At 45.2% G+C, this 19,337-nt stretch overlaps 1 protein-coding gene across 2 annotated transcripts in view; it reads left to right on the top strand.

The window, feature by feature from the left end:
- vps13d (vacuolar protein sorting 13 homolog D) overlaps positions 1-19,337 on the top strand; it is a gene marked incomplete at its 5' end in the record, with an annotated part of 91,638 nt that overhangs the window by 58,904 nt on the left and 13,397 nt on the right. For both annotated transcript variants that reach the window (XM_080469480.1, XM_080469481.1), the window contains 15 exons: positions 4,149-4,289; positions 4,400-4,525; positions 8,899-9,001; positions 10,242-10,394; positions 10,564-10,699; positions 10,781-10,828; positions 10,947-11,097; positions 11,478-11,694; positions 11,764-12,014; positions 12,666-12,857; positions 12,945-13,071; positions 13,160-13,302; positions 16,151-16,281; positions 16,443-16,618; positions 16,870-16,993. In XM_080469480.1, the coding sequence (XP_080325606.1) occupies positions 4,149-4,289; positions 4,400-4,525; positions 8,899-9,001; positions 10,242-10,394; positions 10,564-10,699; positions 10,781-10,828; positions 10,947-11,097; positions 11,478-11,694; positions 11,764-12,014; positions 12,666-12,857; positions 12,945-13,071; positions 13,160-13,302; positions 16,151-16,281; positions 16,443-16,618; positions 16,870-16,993 (2,219 nt within the window). The remainder of the gene's footprint in view (positions 1-4,148; positions 4,290-4,399; positions 4,526-8,898; positions 9,002-10,241; positions 10,395-10,563; positions 10,700-10,780; positions 10,829-10,946; positions 11,098-11,477; positions 11,695-11,763; positions 12,015-12,665; positions 12,858-12,944; positions 13,072-13,159; positions 13,303-16,150; positions 16,282-16,442; positions 16,619-16,869; positions 16,994-19,337) is intronic.

Consider the following 19,337-nt stretch of genomic DNA (forward strand, 5'->3'; position numbering starts at 1 on the left):
TATAATATTAATTAAACAAACAAAACCTCCAGTTTCAGAATTCAAGAAAATGTCCCCAAAAACTTTAATCCCTGAGCACTCTCAGTGCAATCACCCCATTGTATCTGAAAGACTTAAGGCCGATTCATACTCCATAAGAACAAGAAAGTTCGGCAGTGTGCGGTCCTGCTGAACAAAATGACGTCATTTCCTTCGACGAGCTCCCTCTGGCTGAAGAAATTAGTTTCAGCCGTACCAACCGTCCTGGCCGAACTACAGTATGTCGGTACCACACTGCCGAAACTTCTGCTCTGACGTGTGCTGCGCATGCGTGTTCCAGCTCGCTTATGACTATCAGTCATATTTTAATCATATTTAGCTTGTAACTTCATTACTGTATGAGTCCCGCAGCTCATTCACATGTTGGAGGATGGACTTACGTGATGCACCTGAACACAACACTCAATGCTGTCAGCTCCTTTGGTTAAAACCAGACCAACATCGCGGCTCGGATAAAAACTCTCTATTATTACTGAAACATTTCAGAGAAATGCATTTTTGAAAGCATTGGAGGCAAGAAATAAACTGTGCAGTTGAAAAGTTAAAAAGCCACTTCACAGATGTGTGGCTGCTGTGAGGAGGCGTGGCCTGCTGTGAGGGGGCGGGGCCTGCATGTTCGACAGCTTCTCCTTGGAGTATGAACAATCCAGCCAAAAAAGCATTTTTTCGGCAGCTGGCTGACGTCACTGCCGAGTTTTCTTCTTGTTCTTATGCGTTCAAAAAGGGAGGATGCAGGGGCCTTTAGGGTCTGAGCACAAAGGGTGTAGGACCCAATTGAAGATTCAAAGACTCAAAGTGTTTATTGTCACGTGTACAGTAAAGAAACGTGTTTCGCTGTACAATGAAATTCTTACTTTGCTGCCCACATTGAACGCCACATAATTGAAAAACTACAACAACTATAATAAACTTAAGCAATAGAAATATAAACCTATACATTATGCAAAAAGTCAATATGCAATATACAATTTAAGGTGGAAGTAAAAAATGCTACAGTCTGTACATAAACGTGCGAGTTAGTCAGCAGTAGATGGGACAGATGTGAACTGTACACGTGTGCATCTAAAGTGCATATCCAGTACAGAACTTGTGCAAATTCAGTGTAAATGAGAGGTATGGGGGGCATGAATAGTACATTGGACTCCTGTCAGCTGTTTAGGAGTCTGATAGCAGAGGGAAAGAAAGACTTCTTGAGTCTGGTGGTCTTGCATTTCACACTTGTGTACCTTCGACCTGAGGGTAGAAGTGTGAACAGTCCTTGTTGGGGGTGAGTGGGGTCCTTGATGATGGCAGCAGCTCTCCTGTGGACTCTGCGCTTGTAGATCCTCTGCAGAGAGGGCAGTGGAGTCCTGGTGATCTCTGCAGAGAGGGCAGTGGAGTCCTGGTGATCTCTGCAGAGAGGGCAGTGGAGTCCTGGTGATCTTTGCAGTGGTCTTCACCACTCTCTGCAGGCGTTTGCGGTCCATGACAGTAGTGGTGCCGTACCACACGGTGATGCAGTTGGTCAGGATGGGCTCAACAATGCAGCTGTAGAAGTTACTGAGGATCTTTGGGGACATGCCAAATGTCCTCAGCCTCCTCAGGAAGTACAGCCGCTGTTGAGCTTTCTTCACCAGCTGTGTGGTGTTGAGGGTCCAGGTGAGGTCCTCACTGATGTGGACCCCAAGATATTTGAAGCTGCTCACCCTTTCCACTTGCAGCTCCCGGATAGACAGTGGCTGATGAGGACCCCTCTGCTTCCTCATGTCCACTATCAGCTCCTTCGACTTGTCCGTGTTGAGGGTGAGGTTATTGTCCTCACACCATGTCAGCAAACTGGACACCTCCCTCCTGTAGGCCACTTGGCCTCCGCCAGTGATATATCCAATCACTGCCGTGTCATCCGCAAACTTCAGGATGGTGTTGTCCTTATGAGACACGACACAGTCATGGGTGAACAGGGTGTAGAGGATGGGGCTGAGGACACAACCCTGAGGAGTGCCAATGTTGGTGATAATGCTGGCTGAAGTCCTGTGCCCCATCCTGACAGTCTGGGGCCTGCCAGTCAAACAGTCCAGGAGCCAGTCACAAAGGGTGGGGTGAAGTCCAAGAGAAAGCAGTTTGTGGGGGAGCTTGTGGGGGATGATTGTGTTGAAAGCAGAGCTGTAGTCAATAAAGAGCATCCTGATGTAGGAGTCTTTATTTTCCAGATGGGAGAGGGAAAAGTGAAGGGCAGCAGCAATGACGTCCGAGGTGGACCTGTTGGGACGGTAGGCGTACTGCAGTGGGTCCAAAGTGTCCAGTATACTGCTCTGAATCTGGCTCAGCACCACCCTCTCAAAGCACTTCATAATGATTGGAGTGAGTGCTACTGGCCAATAGTCATTCAGGCAGCTGGGGGTGCTCTTCTTGGGAGGGGGGGCGGGGGGGTGATGGTGGTGGTGTTGAAGCAGGAGGGGACGGTGCTCTAGCTGAGAGAAAGGCTGAAGAATGAGGTGAGAATGTCTGTCAGCTCGTTGGCACATGCTCTGAGGGCCGGCCTAGGGATGCTGACTGGTCCTGCTGCTTTGCAGGGGTTGATCCTCCTCAGGGCTGTGTGTACCTGGGCTGATGAGACGACCAGTGGGGGTTGGGGGAGTTATGTGGGTTCCTCCTCTCTGTGCTGGGGGTGGAGGTCTCAAAGCGTGCGTAGAAGGTGTTAAGGTCGTCTGGCAGGCTGTCTGAGGCACTGATGGTGCTGGAGCTGGTCCTGTAGTCAGTGATGTGCTGCAAGCCTTGCCACATCCACCCGGAGTCAGCAGTGGAGTAGAAGTCATCCAGCTTCTCTCTGTACTGCTTCTTGGCCGCTGTGATGGCCTCCCTCAGTTCCTACTTTGCAGCTTTGTACTCACTCTCATTGCCAGATGTAAATGCAGTAGTGCGAGCACGCAGCATGTGTCGTACCTGACTGGTTATCCAGGGCTTCTGGTTGGGAAACTTGTTGACTTGTGCGGTGGGTATGATGTTGTTAACACAGGTTCTAATGTACTCAGTATAGTCCTGTATACTGACAGAAGAGTCCTCCAGTGTGGCTGCAGCTCTAAACACATCCCAGTCTGTCCTAGCAAAACAGTCCTGCAGTGTGCCCTCAGTCTCTGGGGTCCAGAGCTTAACGTGTTTGGTGCCAGGGGGTGAACGCTTCAGTCTTTGTCTGGAGGCCGGATACAGGAACAAAGAGATATGGTCCGAGTGTCCGAAATGGGGCCGGGTTGCAGCCCTGCATGCCCCATGTGTGTTAGTGTAGACATGATCCAGGGTGTTTGTCTCACGGGTGGGAATGTCCACATGCTGGTAATATTTGGAAAATACAGACTGTAAGTTGCAGTGATTGAAATCGCCAGCGGCAATAAAAACGGCATCAAGATGAGCCGTCTTGAGAGGGCTGATGACGTCATGAAGCTCGCCGAGCGCCACTGTGGCGTCGGCTCGCGGAGGAATGTAAACAGTGGCCAAAACCACAGACGTAAATCCCCTTGGTAAGGAGTAGGGATGACAGCTCAGCAGTAAAAACAGTCTGCCTGTTGTATGTTAGCAGCGCATGACAGTTGTGTCCTGTGGTGAAAACAAAAAACACACAAAGAAGAAAAAGCCGGCATTCGATCGCGGAGCGAGCAAACACATCGACCATGGCGGGCGCCATCTTGTTTGTTCTATAGCAAAGATTAGAATTCCTGGGTACCAGTTTCTCTCCTCTCACTAATGTCCTTGTGCTCTTCAACACACTCAATACCTGCAGCCTTCATCTCATCATTATAATCTGGTTTTGATGCTAACACGACTTCGCCCGCCATGAGGTTTCCGCTATAAATGCTGCATAACTCATCTTCTGGCCAAGATTCCTGTTTCTTTACTAATTTCATCAAAACTGGTTTTGGCCCAATGGTCTTATTTTTGACTCCCCCCTGTCCAGATTCAACATATATAATGTTTAACATTTGTTCCAGAGATTAATGGTATAGAAAAGAAAAAAAGATTGAATTAGGACGTCTTTACAGAGAACGTGTTTGGAGGGAATTATAAAACTGACTTCAAAATCTTACTATTGTGTCTCTGTGTTTGTTTGTCTCCATCTCTGTCTCTGTGTATTTCAGGCTGGGAGCCCTTCATCGAGCCCTGGCCTTGTTTCCTGTCCTGGCAGCAGCAGGCCGCTGGTCGACTTCACCCTCCTCGTCTTAAAATGGGGATTCGAGCTAAACAGAGACTGGATGTAAACATCACTTCGGTTCTGCTCGGTGAGTATAGAGGACATGTTCGTCTCCACTGAACAAACTGATGAGCGGCTTGTGGAGCTTCATTCAGGTGAGCCCGATGCTGCATTAAACTAGTCCAATGTGTCTGCCAGAACAATACAACACCACCAAAAGCTCCTGGATAGCAGACTATTGTAACAAGGAAGAACACACGCCGCAATCTTCACCCCCGCTGCCTTGGATCGGCTCTTCGGTGGATCCACCCAGCTGTGAACAGAGTGAGTTTTCACACCACAAACATCAGACTGCATTACAGCTCACACAGTAGTGAACTGGTTTGAGTCCAATAAAGACTCAAGAAAAGAGAGTTTCAGCAGTTATTCAGAACCCTCACACCTTTTGAGCATGACATTTCTACAAGACTGAGAGATTTTGAAAATGGACTGTATCATGATGTAATGACTAGTTTTATTGAGTTGATTGAACTGTGGCAGACCTGAGAGGTAAAACAAGGAAAGCACAAAAAGCTCCGGTGCAAACAGGTCACATCCCTTGTTGTTATTGTTTCTTTGGTGTAGTTGAAGCACTGTCCTGCACAGATGAGCCAACCTCATAGCAAGGTCCAGTCACTTAATAAAACTTGTTCTCATGACTTTTCTTTTAGTCTTCTCCTATATTGACTTATTGTTGGTCATATTTATATGAAGGTTCCTAAAGCCTTTAGCTGCTTTATTTGAAGTGGAACTATGAGGCTGACGCAGCTGAGTGAAGATAAACCTGTGTGTTTGACCTGGGATCTTCAGAGGATAGAACAGCTTTACTCTAGGTTCTAGATCTTCATCCTGTAAGAGGCCTGCTCCAGAGTTGTTCCTTATTGTGCGATAAAAGTAAAATGAGCATCAGTAAGTCGAAGCACCAAACATGGCACTTGTAAACCAGTTTGTTGTTCTGAAGATGATGGAGGAGAAGGTGAACTGAAGCATGGACTGAGTAGATGAAGGAGGGATGAAAGCTCTGACACTGTTGCGTGTTCCCTTTGCATGTCTCTTTGTTGTGCAGTAACTGTCTCTCTCTGCTGTCAGGTGCATCTCTTGCTAACCTTAGAACTAGGAGCACAGCCAGCTTGACCTGCCTCGAGCAGCATATTCACCACGGAGGTACAGTTGAGAGCGGAGCCGCCCACACAGCCTCCAACATCTCAGCTCTCATGCAGCTATCCTGAGGAGCTCCCGCAGCATGCTGCAGTGTACTGAGTGAATAAGCATTTCTAATAAAGCCCGTGCAAAACGCAATACATCACATTCAACTGTTCAACGTCTATTGTATCCACACTGTAAAAAAAAAACTAAATCAAAAAGGTGGTTTGAAGTCGTCCTTTATTCTCGCTCCCTCATTGAGCGCGACACTGGGCTGTAATACTAGGACACTTACTCACTCTGACTGTCGCTGAACTGACAGCTAAAGCACAAGCTACAGAAACCTCACCTGGTTGGACAGTGGGCGGCTGTGACTCTGGCGGTAGAGTGTGACATCTCAACATTGGCTGATTTGATACACATCTCTTGTCTGTCCACGTGTCTCCTGTCCGACACTGAAGCCCAATCTGCTCTCAGTACAATCAACATACATGTTCTTCTGCTCCTGAACTCATCATCAGTGGTCTGCCTTGAGGTCACCTGATGTTTGTCAGCATCAGACCTTGAACCCATCCGGGCATGCTGTGGATGGTCAGACCACCACTCATCTTCATTTTACTCCATTTTCTCTGGATCTGGTGTTCCCTCCATTCAAATGGAGTTTGCCTGTGAGTTTGCTCTTCTTCACAACGTGATTTGAAGCTCATTCAAGCCCAACAGTCTTTTCCAAGCCTGGAGAATCCATGTGCATCCACGTTCATCTGAACTGGCTGTAATAATCCAGGATATAATCTGCCATGTGGAATGTCAAATGTTATTTGATCATAGTCATCTGGATGAAGCCATATGCATCGTGTACTTCAGTGGAGCCGCCTCTCCAGTGTGATCTTGACATCCCACCACATGCAGCTCTTGCTGGTGAGGATGTTGGCCAATCACAGTGTCAGATGCAGACAAAGATCTTCCAATCACAAGAGACCCTGCTTCCTCCGGGTCCGGACACAGAGACGCAGAGCCAGTTCTCCCAGTTTACACACACACACACACACACACACACACACACACACACACACACACACACACACACACACCCACACACACACACACACACACCCTCCCTCTTCCAGGTGGTGCTCTCCTGTGTGTGAGCAGCTTTCTCCACGTATCCCTCATGTCCCTGTGGCTCCTCCCTTTAATGGGAAAGAGGTCAGCAGCCCTTGATAACTGTCAGGTGCGCTGCATTCGCCTTCCTCCACACTTCCCTTCTTCACTCTGCAGGGATAACTCTATGAACCAATCAGGCCACGTTTACACATACCCAGCTTTTTACAAAAATGGATATTTCTCCCTCTACGTTTACAAAAAAATCTTTTATTGACACAGACCCGCATACACACCTGGTTCAGAGCTACTATGAGCATGCCAAACCAGTAGGGGGCAGTATAACGAGAAGCATGAAGCTATGATAACCAATCAGAATCCTGGAAAAAAACACGACATCACAAATTGTGACGTAAATATCCACCTACCACCTTTAGATGCAACTGGAGACAGTTTATCCAGATCTCCAGTGTGGCCTCAGTCTTTCTTGAATCTTCCTCTTATGGGATTCAGCCCCCTGCCGGGCTATCTCTCACCTCCTCCATGTGACTCTCGGACTTTTCCAGGCGTTACTGCTTGTAGACTTGGGCCTGTGGCTGAACTTGATGTTGCTTTCCTCCAGTCTTCCTGGACCTTTATTAGAAGTCGTCCCTCATCAAACCCTTTGATTGCAGGCGGTGGATCTACAAGAGTCCTAAGAGCATCCGCCTGTTACACTGCTTTTACTTGTGGCTTCATAGTGAAGCCAACAGCTTTTAGAGTGAATGCTGGATGCTTCCCAGCTCTTCGTCTTGTATATATAGAGCCATTGTGCTCTGTGCACTGTCAACGGCCTCCTACTTGAGATGGTCTGCAGCTTTGCCAGCTCTTCTCTTCTCCTCATCAGATCTTGTGTGATTTCTGGCTCTTTGCTGCTCTTTAGCTCCTGGTGAAGGCTGACTGAGCATCTCTTCTCCTCTGCACCGGACCTCTACCATGCCCGGCTTCTGTACTCTCTCATAGCAGTTCATAGCATGCTTTCCTTTGAAATCTTGCCTGAGCATGTGTCCCACTGCATGCTCAGTACGTTGGAAAATCCTCTTGACATTCTGTAGGTTGTTGACTATGCAGCATGCAAAGCAGATCTCAAACAGGACTGTGTTCACACTTGTCAGGTCTTTGTTGAATTAACAAATTGAAATAATTCTGGTGTGACTTCATCTGTTCGCAGTGTTTTTTTAAAAAACAAAACAATTGAAAGAAGAACCCTTTACCAGTTTAGCCTTGATCAATTTTTAAATCACTTCTAATGTGGTTTGATTGAAGTCTGAATAAAGCAAAGATGTTTAATCCAACATAGAGTGGGAAGGTTTACAGAACCAAAGCAGCAACTCTTCATTGTTGTTTCTGCTGTTTTAACTCCACTATGCATTTGATTAACACTACAATAATCCTGACGTGTACCTCATAGTATTACTTCAGCTTGACTGCAAACTGATTGCAGACCAATTCTTTACCCACTATGCTGCTGCTGCTGCTACTGATGATGATGATGATGATGATGCACAGGTGTGAACACATCTCACTTTACAGTTTGACAAGTTGATTTTATCCTCCCTTTCTGGTATGATATTTATATAGAAGGGCTGTGTGATATGTATTTCAATTTATATATCGCAAAACCCTAACTGAAGTGATTTAAATGATGTGTCCACCCACTGCATTCGGCGCGTGCACTCTGCACGCCATCTTGTGTGGACAATCAGAGGGTCAGAAGCACAAAAAAACAAAGAAATTATTAAAAAAATGAAGGGAGGAAAATCCTAAAGTCCAATCTCAGTTACATTTTGTGTGTTTAGCTGATATCGTGCAGCCCTGATATTTCTAAATCTATATAGTGAAGTGCATGCTGTGGCTGAGCTATATCTTACCTGAAGGGTTTACATAGACCATGTAAAACTTGATGTCAGTCTTGCTGATGCTGCACTCATGTGCAGAACCTGAGGAAGGGATATTCAGCTCGGCTAAAAACTCTTTATGTAAATGTTGAAAATGTGAGTTTTTCCATCTTTGAACACAGTGTTGTTTAAAGGGGTACTCCAGTGGTTTGTAATTCGAACGGATCCGTCTCGGAACTACAGAGTTGTTCAAGTGAAAACATATAATAACTGACGATTTAACATCCAGAAACCTCCAGAGTTGAAGCAGAATAAACACAGCAGGTTACAGCACTTGGATTGATCGTCTCTCCTTCATCGATACATCCTTTTGGTAGTTTTATTGGAGTGCCCCTTTAAAGGAAAAATCCAGCACACCTCTTTGGCTTTTTAACCAGAAAGTGCAAGAACAAGTGCATAACTGTTGGAGTCAAACTTAGGTTTGAATAAAGCAGAGGAGCATGCCTGCTGGTCAATCATTATTTCCATTTCCACCAGATGCCAAACTGTCCAAGAGGAGGCAGCCGTTTGTGCCTTACGCTCTGCGCAACCACACGGGGTGCACCATGTGGTTCGCCACTATGACCACAACCCCGACCAGGTGAGTGCAACCCCATCCAGGTCTTTTAATCGCCCTGTGGAAGAATGAATGAGAAAGAGATAGACAACAAATACAGCAGGAGGCTGCTGGGCCATGGTCGGTGATTGTTAATGAATGCAGCCACTTCGAACACGTGGACTCACACAAACACAAAATGACATCAAATGAAAGTACATGCATTTTATAAGCCATATTTGTTCATCACTGTCATCATTGTTCATTTCTGGCTTTGGCTGCAACAGCAGTGTTGCTTTTAGCCTGGTTGGTTTTCATACCAGTACACATGATGTCACACACTGTGTAGCATGCCAACAAAGTTTGTTCAATTGAGCTGATATTTGGTGGGTGGCCTTATGGGGGCGCTAGGGTTACAAATCACCAACGACCCGCAAGGGTCGAGGTCCCAACCAACGCTGCTTGCAGCTTTAATTTGTTTTTATTTTCTTATTTTATTTAGTTGCTTGCAGTTGTATCTTGTACTTTCTGTTTTTATTGTTCTGTGCACAACTTAAAATAAAATATTTTCTTCCAAATGAAAAAAAGAACTGAGTTATGACTGTGATGTCGCTGGCTTATATTTGCAGGCGAAGCCTCACATACGTTATCACAGATCATCTTCCTTAAAGGCGTGAATAGAAGTGGCTTCAGCAAGCCTGGCAGGGACGTGATAGCCCATGCAATATGTGTTGTACTGAGTGATCGACTGAAAGGGGACTTTAGTTTCCATTAGAAAAAGCTAGACTGGTCATCACGTTTAATGGCGCAGATCGCTGGAGTTGATATCAGCCCGAATAATGAACAATCTTTATAAAATGGCACACCTTTCAGATTTTGTACAAAACATTTGTTTAGGATTGAGAAATTTAGTGAGATTTGATCAACCTAATATTGTTTGAAAAAGACACATCACCTCCTCTTGATTGTTTTTCCCATCCTGATATATGGCATTTATGCAATAAGTTCCACATTTGTTTCACAATGTAGAAGAAATGCATCATGAAAATCCATCAGATTCACAATATTAATGCTGTTTGTTCTGAACTGCTTCACGGTGCCGAGTTCAGATTTTTTAAAATTCTCCCCATGAATCTCTAAGAATGTTTTTATGACAGATAATGGTTCTCTATTTAGATCAAGCTTCTTCGTTTAGATCTAGGGTTCTCTGTTTAGACACTCCAGACTACTGTAGGAACTCTTCTGTGATAAACGTAGAGGTTCACTCTTCACGCTCTCTCCCTAGGGTGGCGCTGTCTCATAGCAGCAGTGCAGACTCCATCTCAAACGTCCATGGTCCAGGAACTGACGACACCCACAATGTGAGCCAGTGGAGAGAGGTGCTGCCCGGGGAGGAGATCCCCTTCGAGTTCGAGGCCCGTGAGAAACTTCGTCACCGGTACTAAACTGACACACCTTCACAGCACCAGAACTGATATAACTGAACAGAACTGATCCACCAGAACATTCTGTCAAATTAACAAAACTCTGACCGTGAGGAAAACTTGACGGTGACGGATGAATTTGTGATGATGTGTCTCTGATTCCTGCCGTGTCCCTCTTTGCAGACACACTCACGAGCTGAAGCTGCACCAGCTGCTGGTTCAGGTGTGTGGATGGGAACAAGTCAAACCCGTGTCTGTGGACAAAGTGGGTGTGTTCTTCCGCTATGCAGCTCCAGATCGGAACAACTCTTCAAACACCGTAAGCAACACTTAGAAACCAGCTTCATTCAAGGTCATTTGAAGGACTTTTGGACTCAGGTTTTCTTATCTGTGCCCACAGGTTGGCAGTCCGATCAGCAGGACCAACATCATCCACCCTCATGTTTATGTGAGTCTACCCAGTCTGATCCCAGCACGCTTTTTAAATGAGTGAAACATTCAGTTTCCATTGACACGCACAGGTACGGTCTTTAAAGATGTTTCGTTGAATCTCTCTGACCTCGCAGTTCTCGGCCCTTCCTCCTGTACGGGTGGTCTTCTCCATCACGATGGAGGGCAGCGCCAGGAAGGTGATCACGGTGCGCTCGGCCCTCATGGTCAAGAACTGCCTGGATGTTCCTATGGAGGTCCGGCTGGACAGCCCCTCAGCGCCCGACAGTGAGACACTGCTCTCTTTCTTTACTTTTTACTCTATTTAAACGGATGTCTGATGTTCTGTAAACTCCTGATCATTGCAGGAGATTAATATCATTTATAAGTAAATAATAATTTACCTTTCTGTACATCTTTTTGTACTGGCGTTGATTCATGGACTTTTGGAGTTTATACTGAATTTGATTTCATTCTACTCTTGGGTTTGTGGAGAGGAGGAGCTGACGGAGATTTAGCTTATTTATATTTTGACATGTGTTGCTGGAATCAAATTCAACATGTCTTTAGTTTATTTTCAACTTCTAGTCATGTTATTAGTAGGCTTTGTTTGTCCTGTTTTGTTGTGCAGTTTTAGTGAAGTCCTGTGGCTGTTTCTGTGTTTACAGAACCGGTGGTATTGCCCCCCATCCTTTCTGGCCAGGCCGTGGCCGTCCCCCTCCATCTGACGTCCTGGCGGCTGCAGGCTCGCCCTACAGGTCTGGGTTTGTTCTTCTGTAAAGTTCCCATCCACTGGACCAGTGTGGAGCGGCCTGGAGAGATCGCCAGCAGTAAGAGGGAATGTCAGTCCGCAGACTTCGATGACAGCCACAAGCGGAACTTCAGGTAGATACATCAGTCTGGCTCTTCTTCTGGCTCCCACATTCAGGACTCACATTTCTCTGCCATTTGCAGGTTTTGTGTTGTGACCAAAAAGGAGAACTACCCAGAGCAGCAGCCAGCCAAGAAGCAGGTATCTGGAGGTACCAAACAGATTTATCGGCAGCCGGGACACACCATCTACCTGCTGCCCACCATGGTGCTTGCCAACCTGCTGCCCTGCGACCTGAGTTACTACATCAAGGGAACGTCGATCAAAGGGACCCTGAAACCAGGGAAGGAGGCTGTGCTGCACGCTGCAGACACGTCTCAGAACATGGAGCTCGGTAAGGAGAGACCACTGCTGACAGATGGTTCTCCTACAATGTGTCCTTCTAAAGCAGGGGTGTCAAACTCATTTTAGTTCAGGGGCCACATTCAGCCTAATTTCACTTTGAGTGGACCGGATTGTGAAATGCGGAGCATCATTAGGTGGTAGGATTATGCTTCATGTAGCCGTAATTTCAGCAATATATACATTAATATTATCTCTTTCATGTTTGATGCCTCTGGTAGTTATACTTCCTTCGTCAGCTACATGTACAAAAACACTCGGCCTTGCTAAAGTTCTGAACACTGCTTCTGATCACAGCCATCAGAAAGTAAAGATCTCCTCTGTTGAGTCGGAGCCCAGCACAGGAGTCATGTAATCAGAGTGGTAGAGGACTAGCGAGGGGTCTGGTCTTGGGTGTAGCTCTGCTCAGAAATCCAGGACTCAGTATGTCTGTTCCCACAGTGAGATACAAAATCATGCTATCAAAGAAACTTAGTTTACTCACATAGCCTGGTTCCCTGAAAAGCACATTTCTTCAGGTCTCTTTCTGGAGGTCTCCGATGTAACGCTGAGACACTTGGAATTGCAAACTCCACGGGGACACACTGAAAGCATGATGTATTTAACCTGCCGTGACTCGTGGTTATTGGTGTTGGTCTTTCAGGAGTACTGTTGGAGAACTTCCCTGCGTGCAAAGAGCTGCTGATTCCTCCCGGCACTCAGAACTATGTGGTACGCATGAGGCTGTATGACACCAGCAAACGCCTCCTTTGTCTCACAATCCGAATCATCCTGCGAGCTCAAGGAGCGCTGAAGATCCTCATCTCTGCCCCCTACTGGCTCATCAACAAGACCGGTAACGTTTTCCTCTTTAAAGAAAACCCAGCACTGATTGTATCTGAAAATCAAACGATAACTTTCTGAACTTGTTTTCATCCTTCAGGTTTGCCGTTAATTTTCCGTCAGGACAATGGGAAGGCTGATGCAGCCGGCCAGTTCGAAGAGCACGAGCTCGCTCGAAGTCTGAGTCCATTACTCTTCTGCTACACTGACAAGGAGCAGCCTGCCATGTACGACTGTGACACACACAACGGCCATGTTAAACTGAGTGTGTGTTCCACCTGGAGCCTCCCTCATTCTCCCCTTCATCTTGTTCAGGTGCACCATGCGGATTGGAAAAGGAATTCATCCAGACGGTGTTCCAGGCTGGTGCCAGGGCTTCTCCCTGGATGGAGGGAGCGGAGTCAGAGCAGTCAAAGTCATCCAGCATGGAAACAGACCCGGACTCATCTACAACATCGGCAAGTTTCTGCATTCATACAAACCAAGCACACACTCCTGTGTACACTGGCTCTCATCCTCAGTGAGGGATTATCAAGCTGAAAGGTGAAAACAAACGTCAGGTGTGATCAAATCAACGGTTACAAAAAAGATTGCATCAGTGAGCTGAATAACACCAAACAACTCATAGAACATTGTGAAGGATGAAGAAAAAACATTTCAAAATGTTCTTCACAACAGCCTGACAGATGGAGAAAACTCTTCAGGGGTATTTATGTCCATGTCAGAGGCGACATGAGCGAAACCTTCACCAGAGGGAGTCCTGAAGGCCGGAAAACCTTGGTGAGCTTTAAAACAGGATATGATGAAGTTGAGCAGTTTTATCAACCGATGAGATGAAGGTCAACTTGCACCGGAATGATGTGAAGAGAAGAAGATGGAGAAGTGTTTAAAGTGCGATGCACAGCATGTGATCAGTGAAGCGTGGCAATAGCGTCAACGTGTATGAGGGCTGATCCTTTTATTGACTGAAGCAGCAGGATGAACTCTGGTGTGTTTCAATACATTTTATCAGCTCATATTCACATAAATCCTGAAGAACTCCCAAAGCTTTCTGTGCGATTACCCAGAAGTCAGTGGAACGTCAGTCATCTTACCTGAATTCAGTTGAGCTTCCAAGGAAAGTACTGAGGTCAGAACTAGAGGGAAATTTCTCACGAAGAAGCAGAAGCTCACTTCATTTGCTCATCTGTACTGCCTGTGGGTGTTGTTAATGGGGCTTTATGAATGAAACAAAGTAAAGTGAAGATAGCTTAAGTACAGTCTTGAAAAAAGACGGAAGAGGACAGACTGCAAAAGACTGCAGCCAAATATTAAAAAATGTTTACAAACATACATAGTCATGTTTTATAGCATAAAACGTGTTATTGCATTAAACTGTATATAATGTATTTGTGGCACATAGTCTGGTGGACAGGAATGGAGATTTAGTGATTCTTCTATTGCTGCAATACACATGGATCTGAACATTTGTACTCCAATATTTGGGATTAGCGTTGTATCTATGTATTTAGTGTGTGTGTTTCTGGTCATTGTGTTGAAGGATGTTTTCATTTGTCTTGTGGGACGGCCATTTCCATTGCTAAGATACCTTTCTGTTTGTTAGATACGATCCTGTACTGTCTGTGAGCTGAGATCCCTTTTTTTTCAGTCACATAGGTGTTTTGCAAAAAATGACACTATCAGTCAATTATAATCAAACAGTAGAACTGAAAAACACTCAGAACACTCATACATGCAACTCCCCCAGAAGCAAACAAAAAGAAAAAACTAACCTAACCTAACTTAACCTAACCTAAGCCGCAACCTCCACCTTGGTCACACATCCTACATTTTCAGATGTATAGGTCACTTTGAGGGACATTAATCCTTTGGACACGTTGAAGAAAAGGATCCCAGATATTGCAAAATTTATTGGACTAGCCAATAATTGAGAGGTGAATCTTTTCCAGTTCAATGAAATATAGAATGTTTCTAATCCAGCGAGTATGACAGTGAGGTCGACTCAATATCCAGGTGATCAGTATGACCCTGCTCGCCCAGAGAGTTGTAAATACTATAACATCCTCTTGGGGCTTGTGGAGTGACGCTGAAAGAGAGGCACCAAACAAAGCACTTGGCTTAATTTGCCTCCTTACAACCACCGACAGAGTATCAAAAATATCTATCCAGTATTTGCAGATAGGACAGAGCCGGGGGGGAGGAGGAGGGAGGGAGGGAGAGAGTGAGAGAGAGAGAGAGAGAGAGAGAGAGAGAGAGAGAGAGAGAGAGAGAGAGGGGTTAGGGTTAGGGTTAGAATAAAATAACAATGAGGTAGGCATTTGCAGTAAAAGATGTCCATAATGTTTAAACATCATGAGCAGAGGCATCACCTGCTTAGATTGGCAGGAGCTCACCTGTCCACTCAAGGTCGGACCTGAAACTATCAAACAGTTTCTTAATGTGTTTCTGGATGTGAAACAAGCTTATCGTCCAATCGGAGTAAATCCTTGAGGATCTGGGCCTTGAACTCGGTAGGACGGGGACCCAGCGCACCGTCAAGTAGGCCCACCAGCCGCACATTATTCCACCGGGAGTTCTTCGTCAGCACCTCCATGAGTGGTTAGCTTAGCAGCGGCTAGCTGAGTAGCACGCTCGTTAGCTGATAGATCAAGGCCCGCTCCAGTCTCTCCGTGAACTTTAAGTTTACTCTCCAGAGGGCCCAAAGCGGCCGATAGTTCCCGTTTTACAGTCGCAGAGATGACAGAATGAAACTAGGAGATGATATCTGCATGCATATCGTCCACCATCGTCTTAATACTTGCTAACAGGACCTTGTTTGCATCAGAAGTCCGGGGGGAGTCGGGCTCGGAAGACAGTCGGGACTTAGCACAGCTCATCTTCGTCAGGTCTGATTTCGCTCGGCTCGTCATTCTCGTTGTTGCAGCTGAAGAGCAAAAATCTCAAGAGTATAATACAAACAGTTATAATGCCCAGTATACAGGAATGGTGCGAATATGTGTAAAATTATATTATTAAAAAGTCCGATTTCAGGGAGCCAGTCCGAAATACATCCTACATCCTTAGTGCTCAGCAGCACCCCCTGCTGCAATCCCTTTATGTCTGTTAACTACAATTCCGTACTGTCTGTTAGCTACAATCCCTTTGTATTTGTTAACTACAATCCCGTACTGTCTGTTAACTATAATCTCATTCCGTCTGTTACTTCAGATATTTGGTTCTCAATAGTTTTGCAAACCACATGATGCATCTTTATATTTCTCTGTCCTCTTATATTAAAATTCATCCTTGTGTGTTTAATGCACGCAGGCATCAATGTTCGTAAAGGAAAAGGACGCTACAGGGACACCCACATCGTGACCTTTGCCCCCCGCTACCTGCTGGACAACCGCTCCTCACACAAGCTGGCCTTCGCTCAGAGAGAGTTTGCGAGAGGAAAAGTGAGGACGATGTCGATATCACCACTGATGCTGAAGAAATGATGTGTTGAGAGGAATGGTTCTCACTGTGCTCGGTGTTTAATCAGTGTTGAGATCTTGTGTGTCCGCGATATTTACCGCAGGACGATGAATAAAGTAATAAATGAGTGCCTGTGTGTCAGGGCACTGTCAACCCGGAGGGTTACATCTCCACCCTGCCTGGCTCCAGCGTGGTCTTCCACTGGCCCAGAAACGACTACGACCAGCTGCTGTGTGTGCGTCTCATGGACACGCTGAACTGTACCTGGTCCGGAGGCTTCGAGGTCAACAAACCAAAGTCTTTTCATGTCAACATGAGGTGAGCTACGTCCACAGAAACACTCAGCAGCACCACCAGGTGGTCTTCACCTCCCGGGGATTTTTGCTGCCTAATATCTTTAATGCTCTCCTATAGTCTCATTTATTTATTCTGGATTCTGTTGGTTTTCATTTTGGAAAACATCATCAGGTTCATAAATGCCCGTCCTCACTGGAGTTACGTTTCTTCAATGTGTTTTGGTCAAACACGTATTGTGTGTGAAGGTTTGAGGTTTTTCTTGTTTTAAACAGGGACACCCTGGGAAACTGCTTCTTCCTGCGGACAGAGATCACCCTGAAAGGAGCCACGTACCAGATCTCCTTCAGCGACACCGATCAGCTGCCTCCACCTTTCCGCATCGACAACATCTCTGAGGTGAGCCGCTGTCATTACAGCTTTTCAACATTTAATAAAAATAATAACCATAGAGCCTCACTGATCTCTCCTTCATGCCGTCCTTTGTGTCTGTAGACAGAATGTGGTGAAAATACAGACACGCACCTCACAGATCTCTTTAAAGCTCTTTTAAACACTGGGAATATAACAGGGCTAACTGTAGATTATTAGATGTGAGCAGTGGTCACAGCTTTGGACTTTATATTGTCCAGTTTTGTCTTTTTGTTCCTCCTTTGAGTAACTATATGAGTTTCAGTTGTGTCTACTGAGACTTTCTCTGGTTGATTTGATCTCACCTCCATGTCCTGCTTCTGTTGGATTATACGTCCCCAATAACTTATACTGAAAGCAATAGTTTCTTAGAGCCTCTCACTGTAATCACATTAGCTTCTAAAGCAAGCACCCGTACTGCACCAGGTTGGACCTTTAAATCCTGGTGAACAGGGCATTCGGGGCTGTCATGAAGCCCCTGAGCATTGGGAGGCAGCGGTTGTCGTTGGGCCCAAGCACACAAGAACTGGACAGTCAGGAACTGGAAGAAGATCCTGTGGTCAGATGAGTCCAGTTCCCAGCTTTATCTTCCTGCTGCTAATGTGAGGATCCGCTGAAGATCAGGCCAAGCATCTCCACCAAGCACAGTCCCTACTGCCACGCATGGTGGAGGCAGTAACATGGTTTGGGGATGCATGAGTGCTGCTGATCTTGGTCTTCCTGTCTGCGATGGCACATTGAACTCTGAAGCATTAGGCCATTCTTGAAAACCCTTTCTGCATGTGCATCTGTTCTGCTGAGGTCAGAACTGGATGTTTCAGTAACTCAAGAGGAACGAGACCAGATCAGCCCTCAACTGTAAGGAATGCTGGTGGGGAACATGGCAGCCAGGTCACTTACTGTGAATTATTTATACTGACAATGATGAGATCTGATTTATTGAAACTGTGAAGAGTTTAGTTTTATTAGTTTTTCTTATAAAACATATAAAAAACATTGTTTTGTTAATTGTATTTTTTTTTTTTTACATGTTTGCATCTAATGCAGCCACACCATTTCAAACACCAAAAAGATTTTTCCACAATGTTCTGTCCCTCATATTTTGATAAATGGCAGATCTTAACTGATGGCAGAAGACAAATATTTCATTCAAATATTTGAAAATGTGTTACATTTTAATGGTGTCCAACAACTTATTTCCACCGCCGTATACAAATATCTGTAGACCAGTTTTTCTCTCCTCTGTGTGTATATGTTTCTGCCTGGTTCACTGATCCACGACCTCATACCATGTATCAACACACTGTTTTTATTAGGGACGTCCCGATCACACTTTTTGGCCCCCGATACCGGTCCGATTTTTCAGAATTGAGTATCGGCCAATACCGATACTTTCCCGATCCGATACTTCCATTACTATTGCAAATATACTCAACAGTCTATTTTTTGGAGCAACTAAGATGTCTGAAGCTAAAAGCACTATTGGTAGAAGCTTTGTTTACCTAGAAATTATTGTAAAACTCACTTATTGAATCAAAATTCTTCTCAGAATAACTTAAGAACTTATTTATTCAGTCAGAACAACAAAAACCCAATTACACTCTGCAGTCTTGTTTCTCTTATTTATCTTAACTTAAACAACTTCACCTGGATTTTGTGGAAATTCTTTTTTTTTTTTTTTTTTAATGAAACCCAGTGAATCAGTTTGACTAACATATAAAGTATAAAAAAAACTACAACATAAACAGTATTCAGTAAAACCAATCAGCAGAACCCAATTCCAAAAGCTCTCAGGCTCCAAAGTAACTTCTTTGTGTATTAAATTCCAGTTTACTTTAAAGCAGTATGAGAGGTTTGACCTGAATGTCACTAAACTTTTACATTTCAATGTGAATTATAAACACTTAATTCCACTTCAAAGTGGTAAAACCTGTTTGACAAAGTACTCTGAACATAGTACTCTCAAAAACTTCTTCAGAATATCTCAGTCTCCCTTCAAACTAGTGGAACCTTCTGGGTTCTTGTTTCACCATCTCGCTCCCCTGTGGTACTGAGCCTTTATTATAAAGTGGAGAGTTTGCTGCTTCGGTGCGGCTTTTTCTTTAGTTGTTGTTGTAAACTGAGCGTACTCCGCCGCATGTTTACTTTTTAGATGTCTTATCAGATTAGTTGTGTTAAACAAAGCTCTGGTGCTCCACCTCTCGGGACTGTGGTGAAGCTCTGGTGCTCCACCTCTCGGGACTGTGGTGAAGCTCTGGTGCTCCACCTCTCGGGACTGTGGTGAAGCTCTGGTGCTCCATCTCTCAGGACTGTGGTGAAGCAAATAGTTCAA

Source organism: Lipophrys pholis, assembly GCF_963383615.2.
Source record: "Lipophrys pholis genome assembly, chromosome: 8".
Classification (NCBI taxonomy): Eukaryota; Metazoa; Chordata; class Actinopteri; order Blenniiformes; family Blenniidae; genus Lipophrys; species Lipophrys pholis.